The sequence below is a fragment of the Somniosus microcephalus genome, chromosome 3 (genome assembly GCF_052327205.1).
Source record: "Somniosus microcephalus isolate GS21.2 chromosome 3, FLI_Smic_1.0, whole genome shotgun sequence".
In the NCBI taxonomy this organism is placed as follows: domain Eukaryota; kingdom Metazoa; phylum Chordata; class Chondrichthyes; order Squaliformes; family Somniosidae; genus Somniosus; species Somniosus microcephalus.
Window position 1 is genome coordinate 341,508,600 of NC_140989.1, and position 25,458 is coordinate 341,534,057.

The window sequence follows — 25,458 nt, forward strand, 5'->3', positions numbered from 1 at the left end:
AGGTGAGTGATGCGGGGGGTGAGTCATGCATTGAGCAGGGTGTGAGGCTAGTGATGCAGTTGGTAGGAGATGGCTTTTGAAGCTGCATTCACTGACCTTGGCCACTGGTCTGAGGTCATGAAGCTTCTTTGGGCACTGGAGCCAGGTTGCAGGGGCGACCCTGCTGGCAGTGACGGCCTCGGTGATCTGGTCCCACATCATTCTTTCTGGAGGTCCTCTTGGCCCCTGTGGGTAGAGGACCTGTCTTAAGTGTTGACCGCCTGCACAAAGCTGGAGTGCTGCGGGCAAGACCGTGGGTGTCCCTTCCCTGGCTTGCTGAGCAATTTGTGTTAGTGCTGAAGCACTTTGACCATTTTTTTAAGTGTGGAACACAGTTCAGCTTTAAGAGCTGAAGACTGCCATTTGGGAATTATTTTTAAAGCTTATTTTTTTTCTGAAAGTCAGTAAAGGCTGAAAAATGTAATTTTTCACTTGATGCTAATTTTTTTTTTTTGAATGCATTGCCCCTTTAATTCATAGCCCCTTTTATTGCCCACAATGCCTTTCAAAATGCACTGCCTCACTCCCAGAGGCTGTAAGCATCAGCAACACAGACTGTGGTAGGGAACTTCGGGTCGGAGGTCTCCATTAACGCCAACAGGAGGGCATTGCACGGTAAGTTAGCGCTGCGCTCCACATCACCAGCCCACAGAGCCAATTTTTCAACGGTAGCACTGCGGCCATTTTCGGTGACCGTTAACTCAAGTTGCCGGTAGCACCGCCAATTCTGTTGGCACGCACAAATTTTTCCCCCTATATCTTTAGTCATCCAGGGAGCTCTCGCTTTAGATGCCCTTCCTCTCCCTTTCATGGGAATGTGTCTACTCTGTACCCAAATCATTTCATCTTTGAAGGTCTCCAGTGTTCATTTACTGTTTTGCCTACCAATCTTTGCTTCCAATCCATCTGGGCCTGATCCCTTTTCAACTCACTGAAGTTAGCCCTCCTCCAATTAAGTATTTTTATGCTTGATTGTACCTTGTCCTTTTCCACAACTATTCTAAACCTGATGATATTATCATCACTGTTCCCCAAATGCTCTCCCACTGAAATATGCTCCACTTGCCCCACTTCATTCCCCAGAACTAGATTCCGCATTGCTTCTTTCCTCGTTGGACTGGAAACATACTGATCAAGAAAGTTCTTTTGTACACATTTCAGGAATTCCTCCCCCTCTTTGCCCTTTACACTGTTACTATCCCAGTCTATATTAGGATCCTCTCCGTGCAATAGCTACAAGTGCTCTATAGTATTTAATGGGGTTTTCTACATTGCACAGGTTTGACACTCAGGAAATAATGGAGCTGGCAGCTGTTGAATGGACTGCATCTTAAGTGACTGAACAGAGGTGTGATCTGAAGATCAATGCAATGTTTCGGCAGCTAACAAGGCCAAGGCAGACTTTTATCCTATAACCTTGACTCTTAACCATCAGTTCATATTCAAGAAACATACTCAGTCTCAGGGCAGAATTTAAATCTAAAGAACAGGAGGAGAAGGGATTTGTCTGTAATTCATGCTGTCCACCTTCAGAAACTAAAAAGCATTAATGCACTGCCAAGTCAGAGCATTTACTGTCATTTGGTCCATTAAGATGCTCATATCCTGAGGGGATGGTAACGACCTATAGTGTATTTAAAGGGCTTGGCTGATGCATGAAGCCGAGAAGTTGCCTTGCTATGTGGATGCATAGTGATCTACAAAATATAAATATTCACGTGGGCCCTCCAGTTTACATTCTCAACAACTAATCAATCCAATAATATGCCATAACTTTATCTAGTTGCTTTCTTGTTGTAGCTGGTGACATTTCAATCAAAGAAGTATGTTCGGTTTAGTTGTTTCCAGGCTGACAGTTGCACCAGTTGGTAAGTGTACCAGCTTGGCACACACTCACCAGTGGATCAGAAGGTGGCAGGTTCAAACCCTGCACCTGCACTTGAGCATATAACCTAGGCTGACACTCCTGTGTAGTGCGGAGAGTATCCTGGAATGACAACGGTGCCATCCTTTGAGACAATAAATTGTCTTCCTTCTATAGTATCAGCTGGATATTAAAGATTGCAATTTTTTTTATTTCATTCATAGGATGTGGGCATCGCTGGCAAGGCCAGCATTTATTGCCCATCCCTAATTGTCCTTGAGAAGGTGGTGGTGAGCCGCCTTCTTGAACTGCTGCAGTCCGTGTGGTGAAGGTACTCCCACAGTGCTGTTAGGGAGTGAGTGCCAGGATTTTGACCCAGCTACGATGAAGGAACGGCGATGTATTTCCAAGTCGGGATGGTGTGTGACTTGCAGGGGAAGTTGGAGGTGGTGGTGGTGTTCCCATGCACCTGCTGCACTTGTCCTTCTCGGTGGTAAAGGTCGTGGGTTTGGGAGGTGTTATGTACTATGCATAGTACTATTTAACTAATATTCAACTTTCAACCAATGTCACCATATAATACATTAACTGGATATGAATCGCACTGCCAGTTTGTGGCTGCTGCATCTGCCTACATAACAACAATTGCTACACTGCCCCAAAAAAGTAATAGAAACATAGAAGATAGGAGCAGGAGTAGGCCATTCGGCCCCTCGAGCCTGCTCCGCCATTCAATGCGATCATGGCTGATCATCCAAATTCAGTACCCGGTCCCTGCTTTCTCCCCATACCCCTTGATCCCTTTAGCCTTCAGAAATATATCCAACTCCTTCTTGAATATATTTAATGTATTGGCCTCTACTGCCTTCTGTGGTAGAGAATTCCACAGGTTCACCACTCTCTGGGTGAAGAAATTCCTCCTCATTTCTGTCCTAAATGGCCTACCCCTTATCCTTAGACTGTGACCCCTAGTTCTGGACTCCCCGACCATCGGGAACATCCTTCCTGCATCTAGTCTGTCCAGTCCTGTCAGAATTTTATAAGTTTCAATGAGATCCCCTCTCATTCTTCTAAACTCCAGCGAGTACAAGCCCAATCGACCCAATCTCTCCTCATACGTCATTCCTGCCATCCCAGGTATCAGCCTGGTGAATCTTCGCTGAACTCCTTCCATGGCAAGACCATCCTTCCTCAGATAAGGCGACCAAAACTGCACACAATACTCAAGATGTGGTCTCACCAAGGCCCTGTACAACTGCAGCAAGACATCCTTGTTCCTATACTCAAACCCTCTCGCTATGAAGGCCAACATACCATTTGCCTTCTTAACCGCCTGCATGCTTACCTTCAGCGACTGGTGCACAAGGACACCCAGGTCTCGTTGCACTTCCCCTTCTCCCAATCTATTGCCATTCAGATAATAATCTGCCTTCCTGTTTTTGCCACCAAAATGGATAACCTCACATTTATCCACGTTATATTGCATCTGCCATGCTTCTGCCCCATCATCCAACCTGTCCAAATCATCCTGGAGTTTCTCGGCATCCTCCTCACAGCACACACGCCCACCTAGCTTTGTGTCATCTGCAAACTTGGAGATATTACATCTAGTTCCCTTGTCTAGATCATTAATATATATTGTGTATAGCTAGGGTCCAAGGACCGATCCCTGCGGTACCCCACTAGTCACTGCCTGCCAATTTGAGCCAATGCTCCTTTGTTCTATTACCTTGAGGTAGTGTATAATAGAATCATAGAAATGTACAGCGCAGAAGGAGGCCATTCGGCCCATCTTGTCCGCGCCGGCCGACAAAGAGTTATCCACCCTAATCCCACTTTCCAGCACTTGGTCCATAGCCTTGTAGGTTATGGCACTTCAAGCGCATATCCAAGTACTTTTTAAATGTGATGAGGGTCTCTGCCTCTACCACCCTTTCAGACAGCGAGTTCCAGATCTCCATCACCCTCCTGGGTGAAAAAGGTTCTCCTCAACTCCCCTCTAACCCTTCTATCAATTACTTTAAACCTATGCCCCCTGGTTATTGACCCTTCTGCTAAGGGAAATAGATCCTTCCTATCCACTCTATCTAGGCCCCTCATAATTTTAAACACCTTACTTAGGTCTCCCCTCAGCCTCCTCTGTTCCAAAGAAAACAAACCCAGCCTATCCAATCTTTCCTCATAGCTAAAATTCCCCAACCCAGGCAACATCCTCGTAAATCTCCTCTGCACCCCCTCTAGTGCAATCACATCTTTCCTGTAATGTGGTCTAACTAGTGTTTTATACATTTCAAGTATAGCCTCCCTGCTCCTATATTCTATGCCTCGGCTAATAAAGGCAAGCATCCTGTATTCTTGTACATTTCTACAAGGTCTCCTCTTGGTCATTTTTTTTCCAAAGCTAACAAGCCCTTGTTTCTCCAGTCTTACTTGATCACGCAATCTTACGATGCTGCGACCAGTCCTGTGGCTCTGCAATGTTGCCCCTGCATGTTGGTGAGCAAAAGGTCCAGTATTACTAGGACTTGAGTAGACTAGGCCTATATTCTCTAGAGTTTAGAAGAATGAAAGGTGATCTAATTGAAACATAAAATTCTTAAGAGGCTTGACAGGGTTAATGCTGAGAAAATGTTTCCCCTGGCTGGGGAATCTAGAACACGGGGTCACAGTCTCAGAATAAGGGGTCGGCCATTTAGGACTGAGATGAGGAGAAATTTCTTCACTCAAAGGGCTAGATTTTTGTGGAGCCGTCAGGCGGGGTTTCAGGCGTGTGGGGGGGGGGGAAATCCCGAATTTGGGGGTCCTGACACCATCCCGCCCAAAACCCCGCCCCACGCAAGTTTCAGGGGCAGCGGGTACCCGCCCCGCACTGGGACCCGCCGAAACCAGGCGGGAAGGGATTAGTGCCAATTAACTGCCTGTTAACAGGTAGTTAACAGGCAGTTTTTAGCCTAATCCCTATTTTGAGGGGTTTCGTGTGGGTTTCCCAATGGCTCCAAACCACGCCAGATTAGAGCAGGCGGGCCGTCGGGTTGAAGGAGTTGGAGGGGTCGCGATGTTGGCGCTCAGGTGAGTGATGGGTGCATGAGTGTAAAGGTAAGTGTGTTTGGTGTGTCTAAAGTGTGGAAAGAACTTTTACTTACCTGTACTTATCTTCACAGCCTTTCTTCCTGTAGCCGTCGGGAGCGCATCACTCAGCCGGAACTGAAAGCTGAATGGCTGCGATCTGTGAAAAGTGACAGCCTTCTGTTTTGAGTGCCAGTAAGAGTTCTAACTGACTCTGTGCAGAATGACTCGTGGTAGAACTCAGACTGTCAGTGTTTGACAGCTTCAAACAGCTGTGAAACACTGATATTTCATCTGTCAAGAACTCTTGACAGATGAAATTTCAGTCTGTGACGTCACCTGTTGCCGGGTGGCCCTTAATTGGCCTGCTGAGCCCACTGGGCGGGCTCAACAAGGTCAATCAAGGGAAAATCGCGCGGATTGGCCGGACGTCGAAGTAGGCGGGTCAAAAACCCAAAAGGGGAAGTCCCATCTTCTTCCCGACAGGTTCGGGAAAATCTACCCCAAAGGGTTGTGAATCTTTGGAATTCTCTAACCCAGATAGCTGTAAAGGGCTCAATCGTTGAGTATATTCAAGACAGAAGTCGATACATTTTTGGGAATTAAGGGATATGGGGATAGTGCGGGAAGGTGGAGTTGAGGTAGAAGATCAGCCATGATCTTGTTGAATGGTGGAGCAGGCTCGAAGGGCCAAATGGCCTATTCTTGCTCCTATTGCTTATGCTCTTATGTACATTCTGTGACTTATACTTAGGAGTATAATTCTGTTTGTTCTCCTACTTGCTGCTCCAAAGTAACTTAACAAACTGAGTGCAGAGTTGATTAACCTCCCCAGATCTCATTCAGCTTCTCATTTAGCTATTTATATGAAGTTTGGAAGTCGCCCGTGTTATCTTCCAATATGCATTCTTGTAAACTTACCTGTATTCTATTTTATCTGCTTTTTCAACTCATTTACATATTTTATCTCTTTCCTTTTGTAGGTCCCTGACTGCTTCCTCAAACTTGTCTATTCCCCCTCCCCCCCACCCCCTGTATGTTATCATCTGCACATTTGACGAGTTTGACTTGACTTTCCAATTTGTTCAGATATCCAATTTATTCACATCAATTTGAATCCAATTTGTTAACATACGTTAGTAACAGTTAGCGTCCCAGCACTGATTCCTGGAGCACTCCACTCAGTAATTCCCCGCTGGGGTACACCACTGATTCACCCCACCCCCCACAACGAGTACCTGCTGCTTCCTTTTCTTCAGCCACTTTCTTATTCATTTCCAGATTTTACCTTCAATTCTTACCGCTTTAAGCCTTTGGGGAGGAACTGCAGATTGGACTGCTTAGGAAGGCAATTGAGGATAATATCAGTAAATTTAACAAAGATGGAGAGGCATTTACTGAAAAAATCAATTGAAAGGCTTAGGTAGTGAACTAAACTGTGTATTTTGTTTTTGAACTCTCAAAACAGTTAGAATTTTCTGTCAAGTAAAATGAATGGATAGTCCTATGGGAAATACTTTCTGAAAGTTCAGATACATCAGATCATTTGGTTTATCATGGTCCACTTAGGCTGTCATCTTCTCAAAATAGTTAATGAGGTTGGTGAGGCAGGATCTTCCCCTTCGCAAGCCATGTATGCTGCTATTTACTAGGTTATTATCACACAGATAATACTCAAGACTGCTTTTGATAATTGATTGCATTATTTTACTTGTTGCTCATGCCAGACTAATGGGTCTGGATTAGTTTGTCACCTCTTTTGAATATGGATACCATATTAGCTTCATTCCAATCCAGTAAAAATAATTCAGCATTCAATTACTCTAATGAAGACTGTCAGCACTTCACAAATCTCATCCATTGCCTCTCTTAGTATCCTGGGATGAATACCATCAGTCCCTTGGATTTGTTTATTTTGAACACTTTAAACCTGTCTAGAACCACCATTACAATATGCTGTTGTTCCCTGGGTTAAACTGAACAAGCCACATGAATGCCATAGCTACTAGAACAAGTCAGAAGCTGTGTATTCTGTGGCGAGTAGCTCATCTGACTGCCCAAAGCCTCTCCAAACCTACAAGGAACAATTCAGAAGTGTACTGGAACACTGCCCACTTGCCTGGATGGGTACAGCTGCAACAACACTCAAGAAGCTTAACACCATCTAGGACAAAGCAGTCCACTTGATCAGCACCTCATCCACTGGTCTAAACTTCCATCCCTCCACCACTGGCTAATGCTCCCCCTAAGGTGCACGGTCGCGCACGATCGCGAGATCCCGCGCAGGCCGCTCACCAGCTGCTGCCGCTGGAAGGGATGCGACACGCCAAATTTAAAGGGCCCACGCAGGGAAAAAAAATGAGAGGGAACGTTGCCACCAATCTACCATGACTGCAATGTGTACGATCTACAAGATGCACTGTAGCAATTTGTCAAGGCTTCTTTGGCAGCACTTTGCAAATCCGCGACAGCCCGCACCCCCCCTGCCCCATCCCCACCCTCGATGGACAAGGTCAGTAGGTACATGGGAACACCACCACTACCATCTCCCAGTTCCCTTCCAAGTCACACACCATCTCGACTTGGACATTTATTGCCATTCCTTTACCCCCAAAATGGGTCAAAACCCTTGAACTCCCCACCTAACACCTAAAGGTGGGATCATCTTAACCATATGAAGGTCAGTGGTTCAAGAAGAAGTCCTACCAGCACCTTCTCAAGGACAACTAGGGATGGGCAATAAATGCGGCCTTGCCAGCGATGCCCACATCCTAAGAATGAAAAAAAATGTCACTGTTAAAAGGAGTGTTTGCCCAATAATATAATAGCTGTTCATTTCTAAGCTATAGTACCGCACCTTGTTGGAATGTCTCAAAGTACTTCACACAATGATTTACATTTGAAGTGCAGCGACTATTGTTGTGGCCGTATCTCTTCCAGCGGCAGCAGCTGGTGAGCGGCCTGCGTGGGACCTCACGATCGGTGCGCGGACTTTAGGGAGAAGCATAGGCTGGTGGTGGAGGGGATGGATGTTTTGTGTCTGGTGGTATTGATTGAGGGAGGAATGTTGGCAAGTACACTGAGAGAGCTCCCTGTCTTGTTTGAATAGTGTTGCGGGATCTTTAGAATCCAACTAGGCAGATAGGATCTTAATTTAACACCCCAATTAAAATGCAGCACTCCCTCACTACTACATCAGAGTGTCAGCCAGATTACTGCTCAAATCCTGTGTGGGACTTGAGCCCACAACCTTCTGACCCAAAGACATGCCAACGAAGCCAAGTTGAGTACTTGGGTTAGCAGCTGCCAAGTCTGTCCTCATCCATTATCACAAGTGCAATTTTCAGCAAGCGTTGCTAAATAGGAATCACTGAGTCATTAGGGGAGCCCGACCTGTATTGCTTTTTCAAGTAGAAAACAAACAGGTTTCCTGTTTCTTTGTGCGGCGGTTGCTAGGGGTGCTACGAGAGCAGAAGCCCTTTCCAAAACTAGTTCAGCAACATTCCTCAAAGTCCTTGGCACTCATTACTTTGCTTTACGACAGCAATTACCGTTCACCTCCAAATGCAGGAGGAAAAAAGTTCTGCTTTTATTTTTAATGGAATGAAAGGAGCTTCATGAGAGCATTGCCCAAGATTGTACTAACAGAACACAAAAAAAACTAAGCTAAGAAAAGTAGTACAAAAAATGATCAGTGACAAGAATGCAAGTTAGGGTTCCCAACTCTGGTTGGATGTATTCCTGGAGGATTGACCACGTGACATTTGATCACGTGCTCCTCGATTGCTGCAGTTTGTAAATCTATTGTGCTCACCTTTTAAAGGTTTTGCCCGCTGCCATTGAGTGTCTTTGCTCGCAGTTTATTCTTAAACAAGTACTTAAGTTGATATTTCTGGTGGTGGGGCGACCAGCTTTGGGGAAATTCCAGCATGGAATGAATGGCTAACTGGCTGAAACCGAGGATGGGCAGCGCCCCGAGCGGCTGGGAGACAGCCAGGATGGTGCGGGACAGAAATTGAGACTCCTGGCCACTGAGGGGGCGAGGACCAGGCATACAAATGTACCTTCCTCCCGGGACACCAGCATCAATCGCTCGTCCCAGGAGACTCCCGGCCAATCCGGTGGCATTAGCAACTCTAAATTACTACAAAGGCAAATAAAGATGAACCCATTTTATATCCATTAATTCCTTTAACACCTGTTTAAAAAATAAATATTCCTCCCAAAGTTTAAAGATAACCGGAGTGAAATTGCCAAAAGGCAGAGGGCAGCTGGTATTTACCCTCTGGACTGGCTAAATGCAGTGTACAAAGAAGTTTTTCCCCTAACTTCCAGGCACTCCTGGCTCTTTGCAATCCGCTTTCTCTTTCATCACAAATCCGATTCTATTTCTATCCATCTTCTCTGTGCAGCAGCTTCTCCACTACCATCGTACAAATAAAAACGAGAGAGACGGACACAAACCGAGAGACATACACTGACACAGAGGGCAGGATTTTCATTGGGCCATGGAGGCGGGATTGGAGGCATGTGGGGGGTTAAAATCTCAAAATCGGGGGGCACGAACCCATCCCGCCCCCAACCCGCCTCCATGCCAGTTTCAAAGGAGGTGGGAAGGGGATTAGTGCCAATTAACTGCCGGTTAACCGGTAGTTAACAGGCAGCTTTTAGCCTAATCCCTATTTTTATTCCTGAAGTGTGGGATTCCCGACGGCTCCAAACCATGCCAAGTTAGCGAGGCGGGCCGTCGGGCTGAAGGACTTGGAGGGTTCGAGATGTCCGGTGTTCAGGTGAGTGATGGGTGCATGAGTGAAGAGGTAAGTGTGCTTGGTGTGTGTAAAGTGTTTAAAGAAGTTTTACTTACCTTTGCAGCCTTCCTTCAGGTCTCGGGAGTCCCTCATCTCACCGGCACAGAAAGCAGAATGGACGTGAGCTTTCTGTTCTGGAGAGATCTCTAAATCAGCCTGAGAGGAAGGAATTAACTTAGTGTACAGATTGTCAGTGTTTGACAGCTTCAAAGAGCTGTCAAATGCTGATATTTCATCTGTCAAAAGCTCTTGACAGATGAAATGTCAATCTGTGATGTCACCTGGCTCAACAAGGTCAATCAAGTGGGACTACAACCCCGAAAGTTGTAGTCCCGCCTCCTACACGCCTCCAGAATCAAAATCCAGCCCAGAGAACGCAAGAGTGAGAGAAGAAAACACACAACGAAAAAAAAAGATAGCAAGTTCTTGACTGGGGGACGGAGGGGAGAGATAGAAAACGATGCATTGGGCTACAGGCATGGGGGCTCACGGGCTGCATGAGGTGGAGGAGCAAAAAAAGTATGCGGCTCGAATTTCTGCGACAGGTTGTTATCTGGATGTCTCAAGAATCGAGGACAGAAAAAGGCATTCTAATTATAAAATCCAAATGCCCGGTATAAGCGAGGATGTGAGAGCTTTTCTGGAATCAGGGGGACCAGCAGGGGCCAGGGAATGGCTGCAGGTGAAGACAGCCAGGATGGTGCGCGTGCATGAACCGCGTATACAAGGAACCTTTCTCCCAGGTCGCCAGCAGCAGTGCCCGGGAGACCAATTGCTCATCGGGGGGTGGGTGTATGCATCAGCAATTTGTTCTGAACCATTGGAACAATGACTGTATATACAGAAGTAGGTTGTTAAAGTACAAACTTCGCTGCACTAAACTTTAGGCAGAAAATGTGTTTGGAGAATTGGGCGGGGGGAGTGATAGACTGTTTTCATATAGAATCACTTTAAAATGTGCTGCAATGCAGTTTAACCTCTCACCCTGGCAATTATATTTGCATTTTGCTGCCTGGCAATTGCTGGTAGTCAATTGGAGACACCATAACTACAGGTATTGTGTACCATTAGGTTGAACATTTTGTTGCTTCACTGTAAGTGGTACATTTTTAGAGCATTTGTCAGAGCTGGTTCATATTTTTAAGACGAGTTTTAAAAAAAAAGCCAGCATTAAAGTACTTCAAACAATTGTAAGTGGGACGATTTCCTCGTCAGGCTGTAGCGTTTGCTCAACTAGCTGACAGCAGTGTGGGAGATCGAGGTTATGAACAATGGACTCCTGGTAAAAGACTTCAAAATCCAATGTTCTTTTGTATTTTTAAAATAGCACAAATATGTGTATCAGAAAATTCTTGTTGGTGATTAATAGTGATGCACAATTGTATCTGGTTAAATATATATACATATATATATGCAATATATTTACCAGATATAATTGGGTATCACTATTAGTGTCAGCCGTGGCTCAGTTAGTAGCACTCTCGCCTCTGAGTCAGAAGGTTGTGGGTTCATGGTCCCACTCCAGGGACTTGAGCACATAAAGCTAGGCTGACTCTCCAGTGCAGTGCTGAGGGAGTGTTGCACTGACAGAGGTGCTGTCTTTCAGATGAGATGTTAAACTAAGGCCCTGTCTGCCCTTGCAGGGGAACATAAAAGATCCCATGGCACTATTTTGAAGAAGAGCAGGGGAGTTATCCCCAGTGTCCTGGCCAATATTTATCCCTCAATCAACATTACTAAAAAAAAGATTATCTGCTCGTTATCACATTGCTGTTTGTGGGAGTTTGCTGTGCGCAAATTGATGTTTCCTACATTACAACAGTGACTACACTTCAAAAAGAACGTTGTTGACTGTAAAGTGCTTTGGGAGGTCCGGTGGCTATGAAAGGTGCTATATAAAGTCTGTCTTTTTTTATCCACCAGCAAAGATTTTCTGATACATATATTTATATATATTTGCTTTGTGATTGCGTTCAATCGGCAATGAATGTACCAGCCTTGCCAAAAAAGTCCCAGAAAACCTGACGAGGATTTAGATCAATTAGTTAGAGGCGAACCAAAACAAATCTGTAATTGGTGGCAGTGGTACCGTGTGTTAAAATTTCCATGTTTCATTTTGCTAATTTTAAAATGCAATAATCTCTTTATTGTTTACAAGATGATCGTGGGAGAAGTGGCTGTATTTTTCCTTCAATCAGCTACTAAGGAGTTTGGAAATCGTGAGAAGACCATACTAACCGGAGATTGTTGTTACATCAATCCACTGGTGCGCAGAACAGTTAGGTTCCTTGGTAAGAGTAACAAAGTTCTATCTGAAGAAGCATGGCTTTTAACAAGGCTGTCATTTTCTAAATTAAAAATACAACAATACGTATCATCAGATTGTTCCCCTTTGATTATTGTATTTCATTTCCAGTTGTATTAAAGAGTCTTTAAAATATGCAAAAAATACAATTTTCACAAATTAATAAAAATGAATATTATGTAATAGAATGTACGAAATCATCAAACATATCTTCATTAATTGTATTGCCTTGAATCAACTAAAAATAATATTATAACATTAAATGTTGTCATGAATTCTGCTGTGGTCATAAAAGGGTTAACTCCAAATCTCTCTTGAAGACGGCTACAATTTGAACAGGTTTCTGCCTTGTTATAACAGCTTGATACCTAGGACAGACTGTGGCTTTTGGATAGAGTACAGACTACCAGGGAGAACTCTTTTTTATTTATTTCATCGCATTTTGTCGATCTTTTGTTGATGTGCCCGTGCTTATGCTTTATGTTTGGACGGAAATAGGAATAGCGATTGGCTGAAGAGACATTATATTGAGGAAATAGCTTTTACTATTTCTCACTAAATTGCATTAGCAGGTCTTTGTGACAGCAATGGCTGTTTCCAGCTGATAACACAAGATACAGTTTATAAATATGTGAAAGGCACTCTCACAGATTGAACATGAGCCAATTATGCAAGGAAAGCCATTCTACTTTGGAACACGTTGCCGTCATTGATTCATGTTGAGTACTTAGGATGGTCAAAATCAGGATTATTTAGTCCCTGCCAATCCTTGTTCTCTGTAGCTCATTGTAATTATGTAAGACAATAATTATTAACTACAGCATTCAGACTGTAGAATAAATTAGTGCCAAATTATTTTGAGCAATTTGTCTGAAATTCCCCTGTCCACCACTTTAACAAAGAAGTTAAATCACGTATTTATCCGGACCTTTGATAAAATAGCAGAAAACATTTCAGGCAAAAGCATTGTGCAATCAAATGCTAGTATCCCACGGTATAATTTCGAAGCCTATTGTGTTTTTAATTGATGTTAAACGCTGCCTGTATGTTTCTGTATTGCGAATCAGCTGTGTGGAGAATGTGGTTGCAATTATTTACTCCCAATAAAAAGTCAAAACTGGCTTGCTGTCGCATTCATCCTTATCCCAGACCCCAGGACAGCCCAGAGATTTCTTTGATTGATAATGTGCTGATTAAATTATCCTAAGTAAACAATTTTGTTGTTTTAAATAATATTTCTAGGTATTAGGAAAGATAAAGGTGAGTCAACATTATTGAAACAAAACCTTAAAACCAGGTTGTAATGAAAGGCCACATCGAAACGTTAATCTGTCTTTTCAACCTTTAAATCTGTTGGGCATTTCACATATTTTCTGTTTTGAAACCTTATAACACATGGGTAGAGGTTGTTGCTGACAATAATAGCAGATGAGTGCTTAATAACTGGAGATTGTTGTTCCATCAATCCACTTTATGCTTATGAAGTAAACAGGCTTAAAGCTCCGTTAAGATAACAGACAGAGGAATGTTATTTGAAAGCATTAAATATTCATCCGTTGTTATTGCCAAAGGAATTTCTAGCCTACTTTGCTCATTTCACCCTGTCAAAAGGTTTGTTTTCTTATCTGAGGAAGGATGTTCTTGCCATGGAGAGACTGCAGCGAAGATTCACCAGGCTGATACCTGGGATGGCAGGAATGACGTATGAAGAGAGATTGGGTCGATTAGGCTTATATTCAGAGTTTAGAAGACTGAGGGGATCTCATTGAAACTTATACAATTCTAACAGGACTAGACAGACTAGATGCAGGAAGGATGTTCCAGATGGTGGGGGAGTCCAGAACCAGGGGTCACAGTCTAAGGATAAGGGGTAAGCCATTTAGGACTGAGATGAGGAGGAATTTCTTCACCCAGAGAGTGGTGAACCTGTGGAATTCTCTACCACACAAGGCAGTTGAGGTCAATTAATTAAATATATTCAAGAAGGAGTTAGATATATTTCTTAAGGCTAAAGGGATCAAGGAATATGGGGAGAAAGCAGGGACAGGGTACTGAATTTGGATGATCAGCCATGATCTCATTAAATGGCGGAACAGGCTCGAGGGGCCAAATGGCCTACTCCTGCTCCTATCTTCTATATTTCTATGTATTGCAATAAAAATGATTGCACAGTGCAACCATTAAAATAAACCAAAGTGCACAAAAATGTGGCTGAAGGAACAGACTAAAGAGATGAATTTTGTGCTGTCAGGTGGACCAGTCTAGGATTTGCAAACTGTTAATACTCTTTTGTGATTGATAATGTCACTCTTCACATTTCTACTATACTATGGATTTTTGCAGGCTGTCTCCCTGGTTACTGCATAGTAACTGAGGGTCCTCCACCATGAGCAAAATGAAAATAGCTTTCAATGTTATTATAGAACATAATTGAATGAATCTGCAGTATACAACACAGTAGTATTCTGTACTCAAATCTGAACAATGAGAACTTTAGTGGAACTTGGTAAACTCGGCAAAACTCATCCCCAATCCATCACCAACTCTATTTTATATCCTAATCTAGGGATATTCAAATATAGCCAGTTAATGCGTTCATACAAGGGAACAGCCAAAAAGCATCTGCGATCTGCCTTGAAGAAAATAAGCCTTCATATAAGGCAACAGCTTAGCATCTCCCAGAAAGCTCAGGGTTGATTTTAATGGAACCCAGGTGGGTGATGACGGGGGGGGGGGGGGGTGCGCGGTAGGCATTAAAATGGATCAGGGCAGTTACCCATTCTTTTCCCGCCCTGATATGGCTGACTGTAATTCACATTGCAAGGACACCTGGCCCAAGCTGGGGTTCACTTTAAGTATGCAGGTCATGTTCCGATAATACCATCAGAGCCTGATCTGGCATTTTAACCTGAGGTGGGAGCGGGGCAGTAGTGGTGGCTTCTCCACCAGGCCAAAACCTGCTGAGAACAGCAGTCAGAGCCAGAAGGAGTGTTCCTCCAAGCCCCACAAAGAAATCTTGGGCCTCCCCCAGCCCCGGGCTTTAAACCCCCTTCCCCCCCAGCACCCCGGCCAGCATTCACAAGCACTTACTTTGTGCCGGCGACCATTCCGTTGGGTCCCAGGTGGTGGCCTCCTAGCACCCGATTTCAACGGCCGGGCAGGCGCTTTGATCAGGAAGTTGGCAAATGGCATGTTAATGAAGCCAAGTTGTTAGAATCTGCCCAGCCTCCTTGCTACTACTCCCGGCTGGGCTGGACATTCACTGTGCTGCAAGCCCGCCCCCCAAGAGTTAAAATCGAGCCCATCATTTCAGGAAAATAAGAAGTTTTTGAAAATCTGCATTTTTAGCAGCTTATTTATTATTTGAGAACAAACACCAAATAGATAGATTTGTAAGGGCAACGCTCAGAAACTGCCAGTTTATCTTCAAAACCTTTTTGCACATGTTCCTGTACAGATGTTTAATTAATTCTGACAACCTCCAGTCTGCCCCCTAAATGATTGGATTGATTCTGAGAGCCTCCGGTCCCGCCTTCCAACTAGTTTAATTGGTCAATATCGACAATTCCATTCCCACTTATAAAAGCTGATTTATCTTGTGACTTAGCTGACACATGTTGAAAAATGGACTCTCTGTTTAATAACCATCAGCTGTTAGCCTATATGGGTAGGGACATGTTGCTCTGCCTACTTGTATCACTTTTTTAGATGGAAAATGCATTTGGATGTGTTGAATAATTTGTCCAAAATTGTCAAAAACTTAATAAGCATTGGCTCAGAAATTGGTTTTAATGTTAATGGATGAATAATCCAAAAGACTCTCATAAATTATTTGGAAAAATTATGTCAAAGTATTTCATGGCTGGATGGTGTGACATTTATAATAATAGACGGGTTCTGAGGGCATCAACCTTTTGAGTGCAGAATGTCCTTTTTCAGCTTTCAAAATGTATATGCTTCCTCAAAGTGATTTTATTTGAAGTGGATATAACAAAGTGGAAATAGAAGTGAAATATGATTGGCAGCATTTGTGGCCCACTCACTTCCTTTCTCTCCATATTCCTCATTATCCCACTGCCATTCTTCTAGGCACTGCTCTTTCATTTAATACAGAGGTGAGAAGCTTGAGATTGTAGCCTTGTCTATCATTATCACTCCATGTTATTAGGAAAGAGACTCATTTGCTGGTGGAATGGTCTACTATCAAGAGACACACACTGGCATAACCTTTATTGTTGATGCAACCAGGTGTACAATTTGTAACTGTACAGGGAGTACCTCCTCCCCACCTCCAGTTTTCTTATTCTAGGTTACAATCCTCCATTGCCTTATCCAAGTCACCATTATTCATGTGTTAGCCTAGACAATGGGTGTCAGAGGGCCATTTGACCAAAGGGAGCATCGCAGTCATGCCAGATGTTATCCTCACCTGGTATTTAGGACATACACTCTCCTGAAGGGGGACACTGGGTAGTCATCAAAAGCAGGAAGCCTGGCTGACTTTTCCTTTCCCTAGCCCAGGGACACTTAAGACCGATTGTAACATTTCTCCCAGCAGCCCAACTCTGATCAGCTGACCCAGTACAGAGCAGATCTGGCACATTCCTGCCCTGTGTAGCTCAGTACCAAACCAGGTGGTGCATTAGGGCAGTTTCATTAATAACTGAACAAGTCTTTCTTTGGGGAAGAGTGCTGTATCAGAAAATAGTGACAATTTCTGCAGTGCCTTACGATTTGTATAGCTTTTACTTCCCATGGATTAGAACAATGCTATTCTCTGACTAGCTACACTATTATGTTACAATTTGGTCCACATATATTGGGGGAAAATATTGAAAATCCCTTCATTTGGGTCTGAAGTAGAAATATAAGAAAAAACAAAAGGGCCATTTAAAATATACCAAAACCATTTAAAAAAATGAAATTAACCATTTTAATATTAAAAGGAATTCACATTTTTTCTCCTTTTTTTATTTGCATGAATCGCCTCCAATGAACTATCGTTCAACAATGAATTGATCATTCAGATTTGAGCAATCTTTCATTGTTACTATTGTTCCAAAGTGAAAATATTCATGCAAATACTTTCACACTCACAGCCAATCAGTTGGTTGTTAATGTTAGTCGGGAACGGTAGCATAGTGGTTATGTTACTGAATTAGTAATTCAGTAGCCTGGACTTATGATTTCAGTAAGATGTGCATTCAAATCCCACTCACGGTGGCTGGGGAATTTAAATTCAGTCAATTAAATAAACCTGGAATTTAAAAAAAGCTAGTATCAGTAATGGTGACCATGAAATTATTGGATTGTTGTAAAAACCCATCAGTTCACTAATGTCCTTTAAGGGAAGGAAATCTGCTGTCTTTACCCAGTCTGGCCTATATGTGACTTCAGACCCACAGCAATGTGGTTGACTCTTAAGTGCCCTCTGAAATGACCCAGCAAGCCACTCAGTTGTAACAAACCGCTATGAGAAACAATCACCACACAGACTGCAGCGGTTCAAGAGGGCAGCTCACCACCACCTTCTCATAGGCAATAAATGTTAGCTCTGCCAGCGACACCCACATCCCAGGAACAAATAAATTTTAAAAAGTGAAACGTAGGTAAGAGATATTTACTCTAAAGCAATTTAAAATATGTTTGCTGAAGTAATATTTGTTGCGAATTCTTATTTGAGCATAAATAAATAAAACTTGCGGTAAACCTGAGGTTTATTCTTTTTATTTCTGTGTAATGTTTTGTTGTTCTGGCATCTGCAATTGGACATAGTTAACAAGTTTCCATGGGGATTTAAAATCAACCAATTTCCTATAGTTGCTACTGTGTAGTGTGCTGGTGTTAGGTAATAAATACAGTGTTATGATCAAAATCTAGGAAAGACTAGCTTTCCTCTGTGATTAATTGTGAAAGTGAAGTTTGTCTGCACAGAGCAGGATTAAACGGAGTGGACTTGAACAGAGTGTTTTATTTGGGAATTTGGAAAGAGTGGGAATTTGGAGAAGAGGGGGAAGGAGTTGCTGCTTTTTGCCTATGTGTTATAGGTAGATATTTAATTTCAGTACCCTTAACTTAATCTAGATCAAGTAAGTAGTCAAGAAACTACACTGTAAACTAAGTTACCTAATTACAAATGTAATTACATTTAATTAAATAAAACAAGGTCATATAGGGATGGCAGTACAGGCGGTGTGCCGCAACTGCAGCATGTGGGAGTTTGTGGCGAGCGTTGTGATCACGGACAACCACGTTTGCAGTAAGTGTCTGCATCTTGAGGAACTTCAGCTCAGAGTTGTTGAGCTGGAGTCTGAGGTGCAGACATTGCAGGGCATCGGGGATGGGGAGAGTTACCTGGACACTTTGATCCAGGAGGCAGTCAACCTTAGGTTAAGTAGTGGTACAGGTCTGGTTAGTGGTCAAGGACAGGAGGGTGTGACTGCAACTCAGGCAGGTAAGGGGACCCCAGGTGCAGTGCTAGAGGAGCCTCAGCCTTTGCCCTTGTCCAATAGGTATGAGGTTCTTGCTGCCTGTGTGGATGAGGGAAAAGCCTGCAGAATGGATGAGCAAGCTGACCATGGCACCATGGTGCAGGAGGCCATTCAAGTGGGAGGAGTGAAAGGGAATGTAGTTGTGGTAGGGGAAGAGTATAGTCAGGGGGATAGATACTGTTCTCTGCAGCCGCGACCGAGAGTTCCGAAGGTTGTGTTGCCTGCCCAGTGCCAGGGTTAAAGATATCTCCTTGCGGCTGGAGAAGAACGTGGAGTGGGAGGGGGAGGATTCAGTTGTCGTGGTCTACGTAGGAACCAATGACATAGGTAGAACTAGGAATGAGGTGCTGCTGAGGGAGTTTGAGGAGCTAGAATCCAAATTAAAAAGCAGAACCTCAAAGGTAATAATTTCTGGATTGTTACTTGAGCCACGCACAAACTGGCATAGGGACAAACAGATAAGAGGATTAAATGTGTGGCTGAAAGAGTGGTGTGGGAGGAAGGGGTTTCAATTCATGGGGCACTGGCACCAGTACTGGGGAAAGAGGGAGTTGTTCCGATGGGATGGGCTCCACTTAAACCGGGCTGGGATCAGTGTCCTGGCGAATCGAATAACTAGAGCAGTAGAGAGAGCTTTAAACTAATAATGGGGAGGGGGGGGGGGGGGGAGGTGGTGGGAGGGAGGATTCAGGAAAGAGTAAATTTAAAAGCAGGAAGAGAAATGTCAAGGCTCTAGAGCAGAGTAGAATTTTGGGTAAAAATAAGCAGAGTGGGTCAGGAAGGGACAGAGAGAGTAACAAAGGTAATAAGGCATCAGTGACTAAGGTGACATCAGGGAAAAATAGAAAAAAGTCAAAACTAAAGGCATTATATCTGAATGCGCGAAGCATTCACAACAAAATAGATGAATTAATAGCGCAGGTAGAAATGAACAGGTTTGATCTAATCGCCATTATGGAGACGTGGTTGTAAAGTGGCCAAGGTTGGGAACGAAATATTCCAGGATATTTAACTTTTAGAAGAGATAGGCAAAATGGAAAAGGAGGAGGGGTAGCCCTGATAATAAAGGATGGGATAAAGACAGTAGAGAGAAAGAATCTTAGCTCCGAAAATCAAGAAGTAGAATCAGTTTGGGTGGAGCTAAGAAACAGCAAGGGGCAGAAAACATTGGTGGGAGTTGTTTATAGGTCCCTAAACAATAGTTGTAATGTCGGGCAGCATATAGATCAGGAAATTAGAGGCATATGTAACAAGGGTAATACAGTAATCATGAGGGACTTTAATCTACATATAGACTGGGCAAACCAAATTTGCAGTAATAGTGTGGAGGATGAATTCATGGAATGTGTGCAAGATAGTTTTCTAGATCAGTATGTTGAGGAACCAACTAGGAACAGGCTATTTTAGATATAGTATTGGGCAATGAGAAAGGGTTAATTAATAACCTTGTAGTAAAGGGGCATTTAAGGAAGAGTGACCATAATATGATAGAATTTTATATTGAGTTTGAAAGTGATTTAGTTAAATCTGAAACTAGGGTCTTAAATCTAAACAAAACAAACTATGTAGGTATGAGGGGCGAGTTGGCTAAGGTAGATTGGGAAACTACATTAAAAGGTATGACGGTAGACAAGCAATGGCTAGCATTTAAAGAATTAATACATAATTTACAACAAATATGCATTCCATTAAGGCACAAAAACCCCACAGGAAAAGTGGTCCAACCGTGGCTAATGAGAAGTTAAAGATAGTATTAGATCAAAGGAAGAGGTTTATAATGTTGCCAAAAAGAGTAGTAAGCCTGAGGATTTTAAAATTCAGCAAAGGAGGACAAAGAAATTGATAAAGAAAGGAAAAATATAATATGAGAGTAAACTAGCAAGAGACATAAAAACAGACTGAAAAAGCTTCTATAGGTATGTAAAAAGGAAAAGATTAGTGAAAGTAAATGTGGGTCCTTTACAGGCTGAGACAGGAGAAATTATAATGGGGAATAAGGAAATGGCAGAGAAATTAAACAAATACTTTTTGTATGTCTTCACGGCCCTGTTCCTGGGACTAGGGACAGGGTTACTGGCAAGGCTTGGAAGCTAAGCAGAGCCAGGCCTGGTTAGTATCTGGCAGGGGTGACCATCAGGGAAGACCAGGTGCAGAAGGTCACGGAAGGAGCCCCGAGGAGGGGCGGTTGGTGAGAAGGTCATGGAAGGAGCCACGGGAGGAGCGGCTGGTGAGCAGGCCCGGGCGGTGGGCTGAAGATTGTCGGAATGGTGGAAATGGAATGGCGGGACGCAGCGGCTTTGCTTCTCCCAGTCATGGGAGCTTGCAAGATCACATTTTGTTGTTCATGTACTTGTGCAATGACAATAAAGTTGAATTATTATTATTAAGAAGAAGCAAAAAACTTCCCGGAAATAGTGGAGAACCAAGGCTCTAGCGAGAATGAGGAACTAAAAGAAATTAGTATTAGTAAAAAAATAGTACTGGATAAATGAATGGGACTGAAAGTCGATAAATACCCTGGACCTGATGGCCTACATCCTAGGGTTTTGAAAGAGGTGGCTATAGAGATAGTGGATGCATTGGTTGTCATTTTCCAACATTCCATAGATTCTAGAATGGTTCCCACGGATTGGAAGGTGGCAAATGTAACCCCAGTATTTAAGAAAGGAGGGAGAGAGAAAACAGGGAGCTACAGACCAGTTAGCCTGACATCAGTAGTAGGGAAAATGCTAGAATCTGTTACGAAGAACGTAGTAACAGGGCACTTCGAAAATAATAATAGGATTGGGCAGAGTCAACATGGATTTATGAAAGGGAAATTGTGTTTGATGAACCTGTTAGAGTTTTTTGAGGTTGTAACTAGCAGAATAGATAAGGGGGAACCAGCGGATGTGGTGTATTTGGATTTTCAGAAGGCATTCGGTAAGGTGCCGCACAAGAGGTTATTAAACAAAATTAGGGCTCATAGGATTGGGGGCAATATACTAGCATGGATTGAGGATTGGTTAACGGACAGAAAACAGAGAGTAGGAATAAACGGGTCATTTTCAGGTTGGCAGGCTGTAACAAGTGGGGTACCGCAAGGATCAGTGCTTGGGCCTCAGCTATTCACAATCTATATCAATGATTTAGATGAGGGGACCAAATGTAATGTATACAAGTTTGCTGATGATACAAAGCTAGGTGGGAATGTAAGTTGTGGGTGGGCAAAAACATGGCAAATGGAATTTAATGTGGAGAAATGTGAAGTTATCCACTTTGGTAGGAAAATAGAAAAGCAGAGTATTTTTTAAATAGTAAGAGATTGGGAAACGTTGGTGTTCAGAGGGACCTGGATGCCCTTGTACATGAATCACTGAAAGGTAACATGCAGGTACAGCAAGCAATTAGGAAAGCAAATGGTATGTAGGCCTTTATTACAAGAGGATTTGAGTATAAGAGTAAAGACGTCTTACTGCAATTATATAGAGTCCTGGTGAGACCACACCTGGAGTATTGTGGACAGTTTTGGTCTCCTTACCAAAAGAAGGATACACTTGCCATAGAGGGAGTGTAATGAAGGTTCACCAGACTGATTCCTGGGATGGGGGAATTGCCCTAGGAGGAGAGATCGAGTAGACTAGGCCTATATTCCCTAGAGTTTAGAAGAATGAGAGGTGATCTCATTGAAACATACAAAATTCTTACAGGACTTAACAGGGTAGATGCAGGGAGGATGTTTCCTCTGGCTGGGGCATCTAGAACCAGGGGTCACAGTCTCAGAATAAGGGGTCTATGGCGGAACCACCAGAGGATTACGGACAATTGTATATAATTCCTTTTACAGCAATGTAGTACAGCTGGTGGCTGCACCTTTAATGTATCTGTTAACTGTACTAGGGCTTCTTTCCTGTACTCCGCGTGATGACGTCATGCCGTCCGTCACGTGATCTCTCAACGGTGGGAAGAACATGATGACGTCATGACGTCAGAGCTCGGAACCTTCTAGCAGTAGAGCTCAGAACCTGCTAGCAGTTGAGCTCAGAACCTGCTAGCAGTTGAGCTCGGAACCTTCTAGCAGTTTCGAGAGAGGCTTTCAAGCAGACCAGACCTATTTGCATTGTATCCTACAGTTTCCTGTACAGCTTCGTTTGTTCATTAAATTTTATTGTTTTTGATTTTCTGAATCAATCTCAATTCTTCGGCTAGGAACCCCAGTTCCTACATTGGTGACCCCGATTTCTTCGAACAATTTTCGTTGAAGTTACATCATGGACACGAACGCCGTCACCCTCAAACTGCCGCAATTTTGGGAGCAACAACCGGCCGCGTGGTTTTTCCAGGCGGAAGTCCAATTTGCAATCCGGGGAGTAGCAGTGGATTCGACCCGTTATTATTACGTGGTCTCCGCCGTCGACAGCGCCACGGCCTCGCGGGTCGTCAGCCTCCTCGAGAGCCCACCGAACGATGGCAAGTACGAAGCTTTAAAAGCACGTTTACTGCAGATTTTCGGTCTGTCCAAGTCGGAGCGCGCTCGCAGACTTATCTCCATGCCCGGCCTCGGGGACTCAAAACCCTCAGAGCTCATGAGCCAAATGCTCACGCTTTTGGGCTTGGAATCGCAATGTTTTCTGTTCCACGAGCTGTTTCTCTGTCAACTACCAGAGCCAGTACAGACGGCCTTGGCCAATTCCGCGATCACGGATTGTGCTGAACTCGCCGCGGAAGTGGATAAAATATTCACTGTCTCACAACAATCTTGTGCAGCCACGAGGCGCCCATCCCCCACAAGAGCGAATCCTCCTCCTCCTCCTGCAGGCTGGTGTGCATACCACACTCGTTTCAGCGCAAAGGCCAGAAATTGCCGTCCGCCCTGCAGTTTCTCACCAAAAATAAAACCTACCTCAAACCAGCAGTTTCTGAGAAGATCAATAAGGCCTAAGGGACGCGCCGGAGTTGCGATGGCCGTCGGGTCCGCAGGGAAACTCCTATACGTTACAGACTCCCTGTCAGGGCGTCGTTTTCTCTGTGATACTGGCTCCCAGTGCAGTATCCTACCAGCGTCAAAGCTAGATCTTCAATCCGGTGGTCAAGGTCCCCCCCTCGAGGCAGCCAATGGTGCAGCCATTCGCACGTTCGGAAAGCATAGGGTCCAGTTGAGTTTTGGCGGCCAACGTTTTGTTTGGGAGTTCATCACGGCGAAAGTCTCACAGGCCATCCTGGGGGCAGATTTCTTCTGCGCAAACGGGTTTCTCGTTGACATCCGACACTGCCAGCTAATCAGTGCCTCCACTTTTCACTCGGTCCCCTGCCACCGAAGCACTGCGATGTCTTGGTCAGTTGCCTGTGCAGTCCCATCTCCAAATGAGTTCTCTCGTCTTCTCAGTGAGTTCCCTGAGCTCACCAGGCCCACATTTTCTTCTTCAGTCACGAGGCACGGTATGGCGCACCACATTACCATGACAGGGTCCCCCGTTTATGCGAGAGCTCGAAGGCTGGAACCCAGTAAACTCGCGGCCGCCAAGGCGGAGTTCCATACAATGGAATGCCTGGGTATTATTCGACGTTCGAATAGTCCTTGGTCCTCGCCATTACACATTGTTCCTAAGCCGGGCAGCGGATGGTGACCATGCAGCGACTACAGACGCCTGAATGAGGCTACCACACCGGATCGGTACCCAATTCCTCACATTCAGGATTTTTCGGCCCATCTGGCAGGGAATTCCATCTTTTCCAAAGTAGACCTCGTCCGAGGCTATCATCAAGTGCCCGTGCATCCTCAGGACGTCCCCAAAACTGCCATCATCACACCTTTCGGGCTCTTTGAGTTCCTTCGTATGCCGTTTGGGCTGAAGAATACAGCACAAGCCTTCCAACGTCTCATGGATTCCGTGTTGCGCGATCTGCCGTTCATCTTCATCTACCTAGACGACATCCTTATTGCCAGTAACAGCACGAAAGAACACATTGCACACTTGCGTACCCTTTTTTCTCGTCTCAGCCAACATGGCCTTATTATCAACCCGGCCAAGTGCCAGTTTGGGTTGCACAGCATTGATTTCCTGGGACACAGAATCACCTCAGAAGGCACCGTCCCGCTGGCCACGAAGGTGGAAGCAGTCACCTCGTTCCCTCTTCCTCAGACCGTCAGGGCCCTCCAGGAATTTCTGGGAATGGTCAATTTTTATCATCGGTTCGTCCCCAAGGCGGCATTGTTGATGCAACCTTTGTACGAGGCCCTCAGAGGTAAATCGGGCAAAGACCCGATCGATTGGACACCCCAGATGGACCAGGCTTTCCTCGACACTAAGAACGCTTTGGCTGCTGCGACCATGTTGGCACATCCCCTTCCAGGCGCAACCATTGCCCTTACCACCGACGCATCTGATTATGCCATCGGGGCAGTACAGGAGCAGTGGGTCGACGGCACATGGCAACCACTGGCTTTCTTCAGCCGCCAATTGCGGAAGAACGAACGCAAGTATAGTACTTTTGATAGGGAGTTGTTAGCATTGTTTCTGGCCATCCGCCATTTTCGCTTCCGACTGGAAGGACGCCCATTCACGGCTTTTGTAGACCACAAGCCACTTACTTTTGCGATGGCCAAGACAGCGGAACCATGGTCGGCACGGCAACAACGTCATCTTACGTACATATCTGAATTTACAACCGACATACAGCATGTCTCAGGCAAAGACAATCTGGTGGCGGATTGTCTCTCCCGCGCCCAGCTCCACGCAGTACACCTGGGAGTCGACTATGTTGGTTTGGCAAAAGAACAGAAGGCAGACCCTGAAGTGCAGGCATACCGGACCGCACCTTCCAGCTTACAAGTGGCTGATGTCAGTTTCCAGGCCGCAGGGACGTCCCACGTCCAATCGTTCCAGTCGAATGGCGCAGGAGAAT

The 25,458-nt window shown here is 44.4% G+C and overlaps 1 protein-coding gene across 2 annotated transcripts in view; it reads left to right on the plus strand.

The window, feature by feature from the left end:
* LOC147122288 (phospholipid phosphatase-related protein type 5-like) overlaps positions 1-25,458 on the plus strand; it is a 187,031-nt gene that overhangs the window by 91,111 nt on the left and 70,462 nt on the right. For both annotated transcript variants that reach the window (XM_085983263.1, XM_085983262.1), the window contains exon 2: positions 11,936-12,068. In XM_085983263.1, the coding sequence (XP_085839389.1) occupies positions 11,936-12,068 (133 nt within the window). The remainder of the gene's footprint in view (positions 1-11,935; positions 12,069-25,458) is intronic.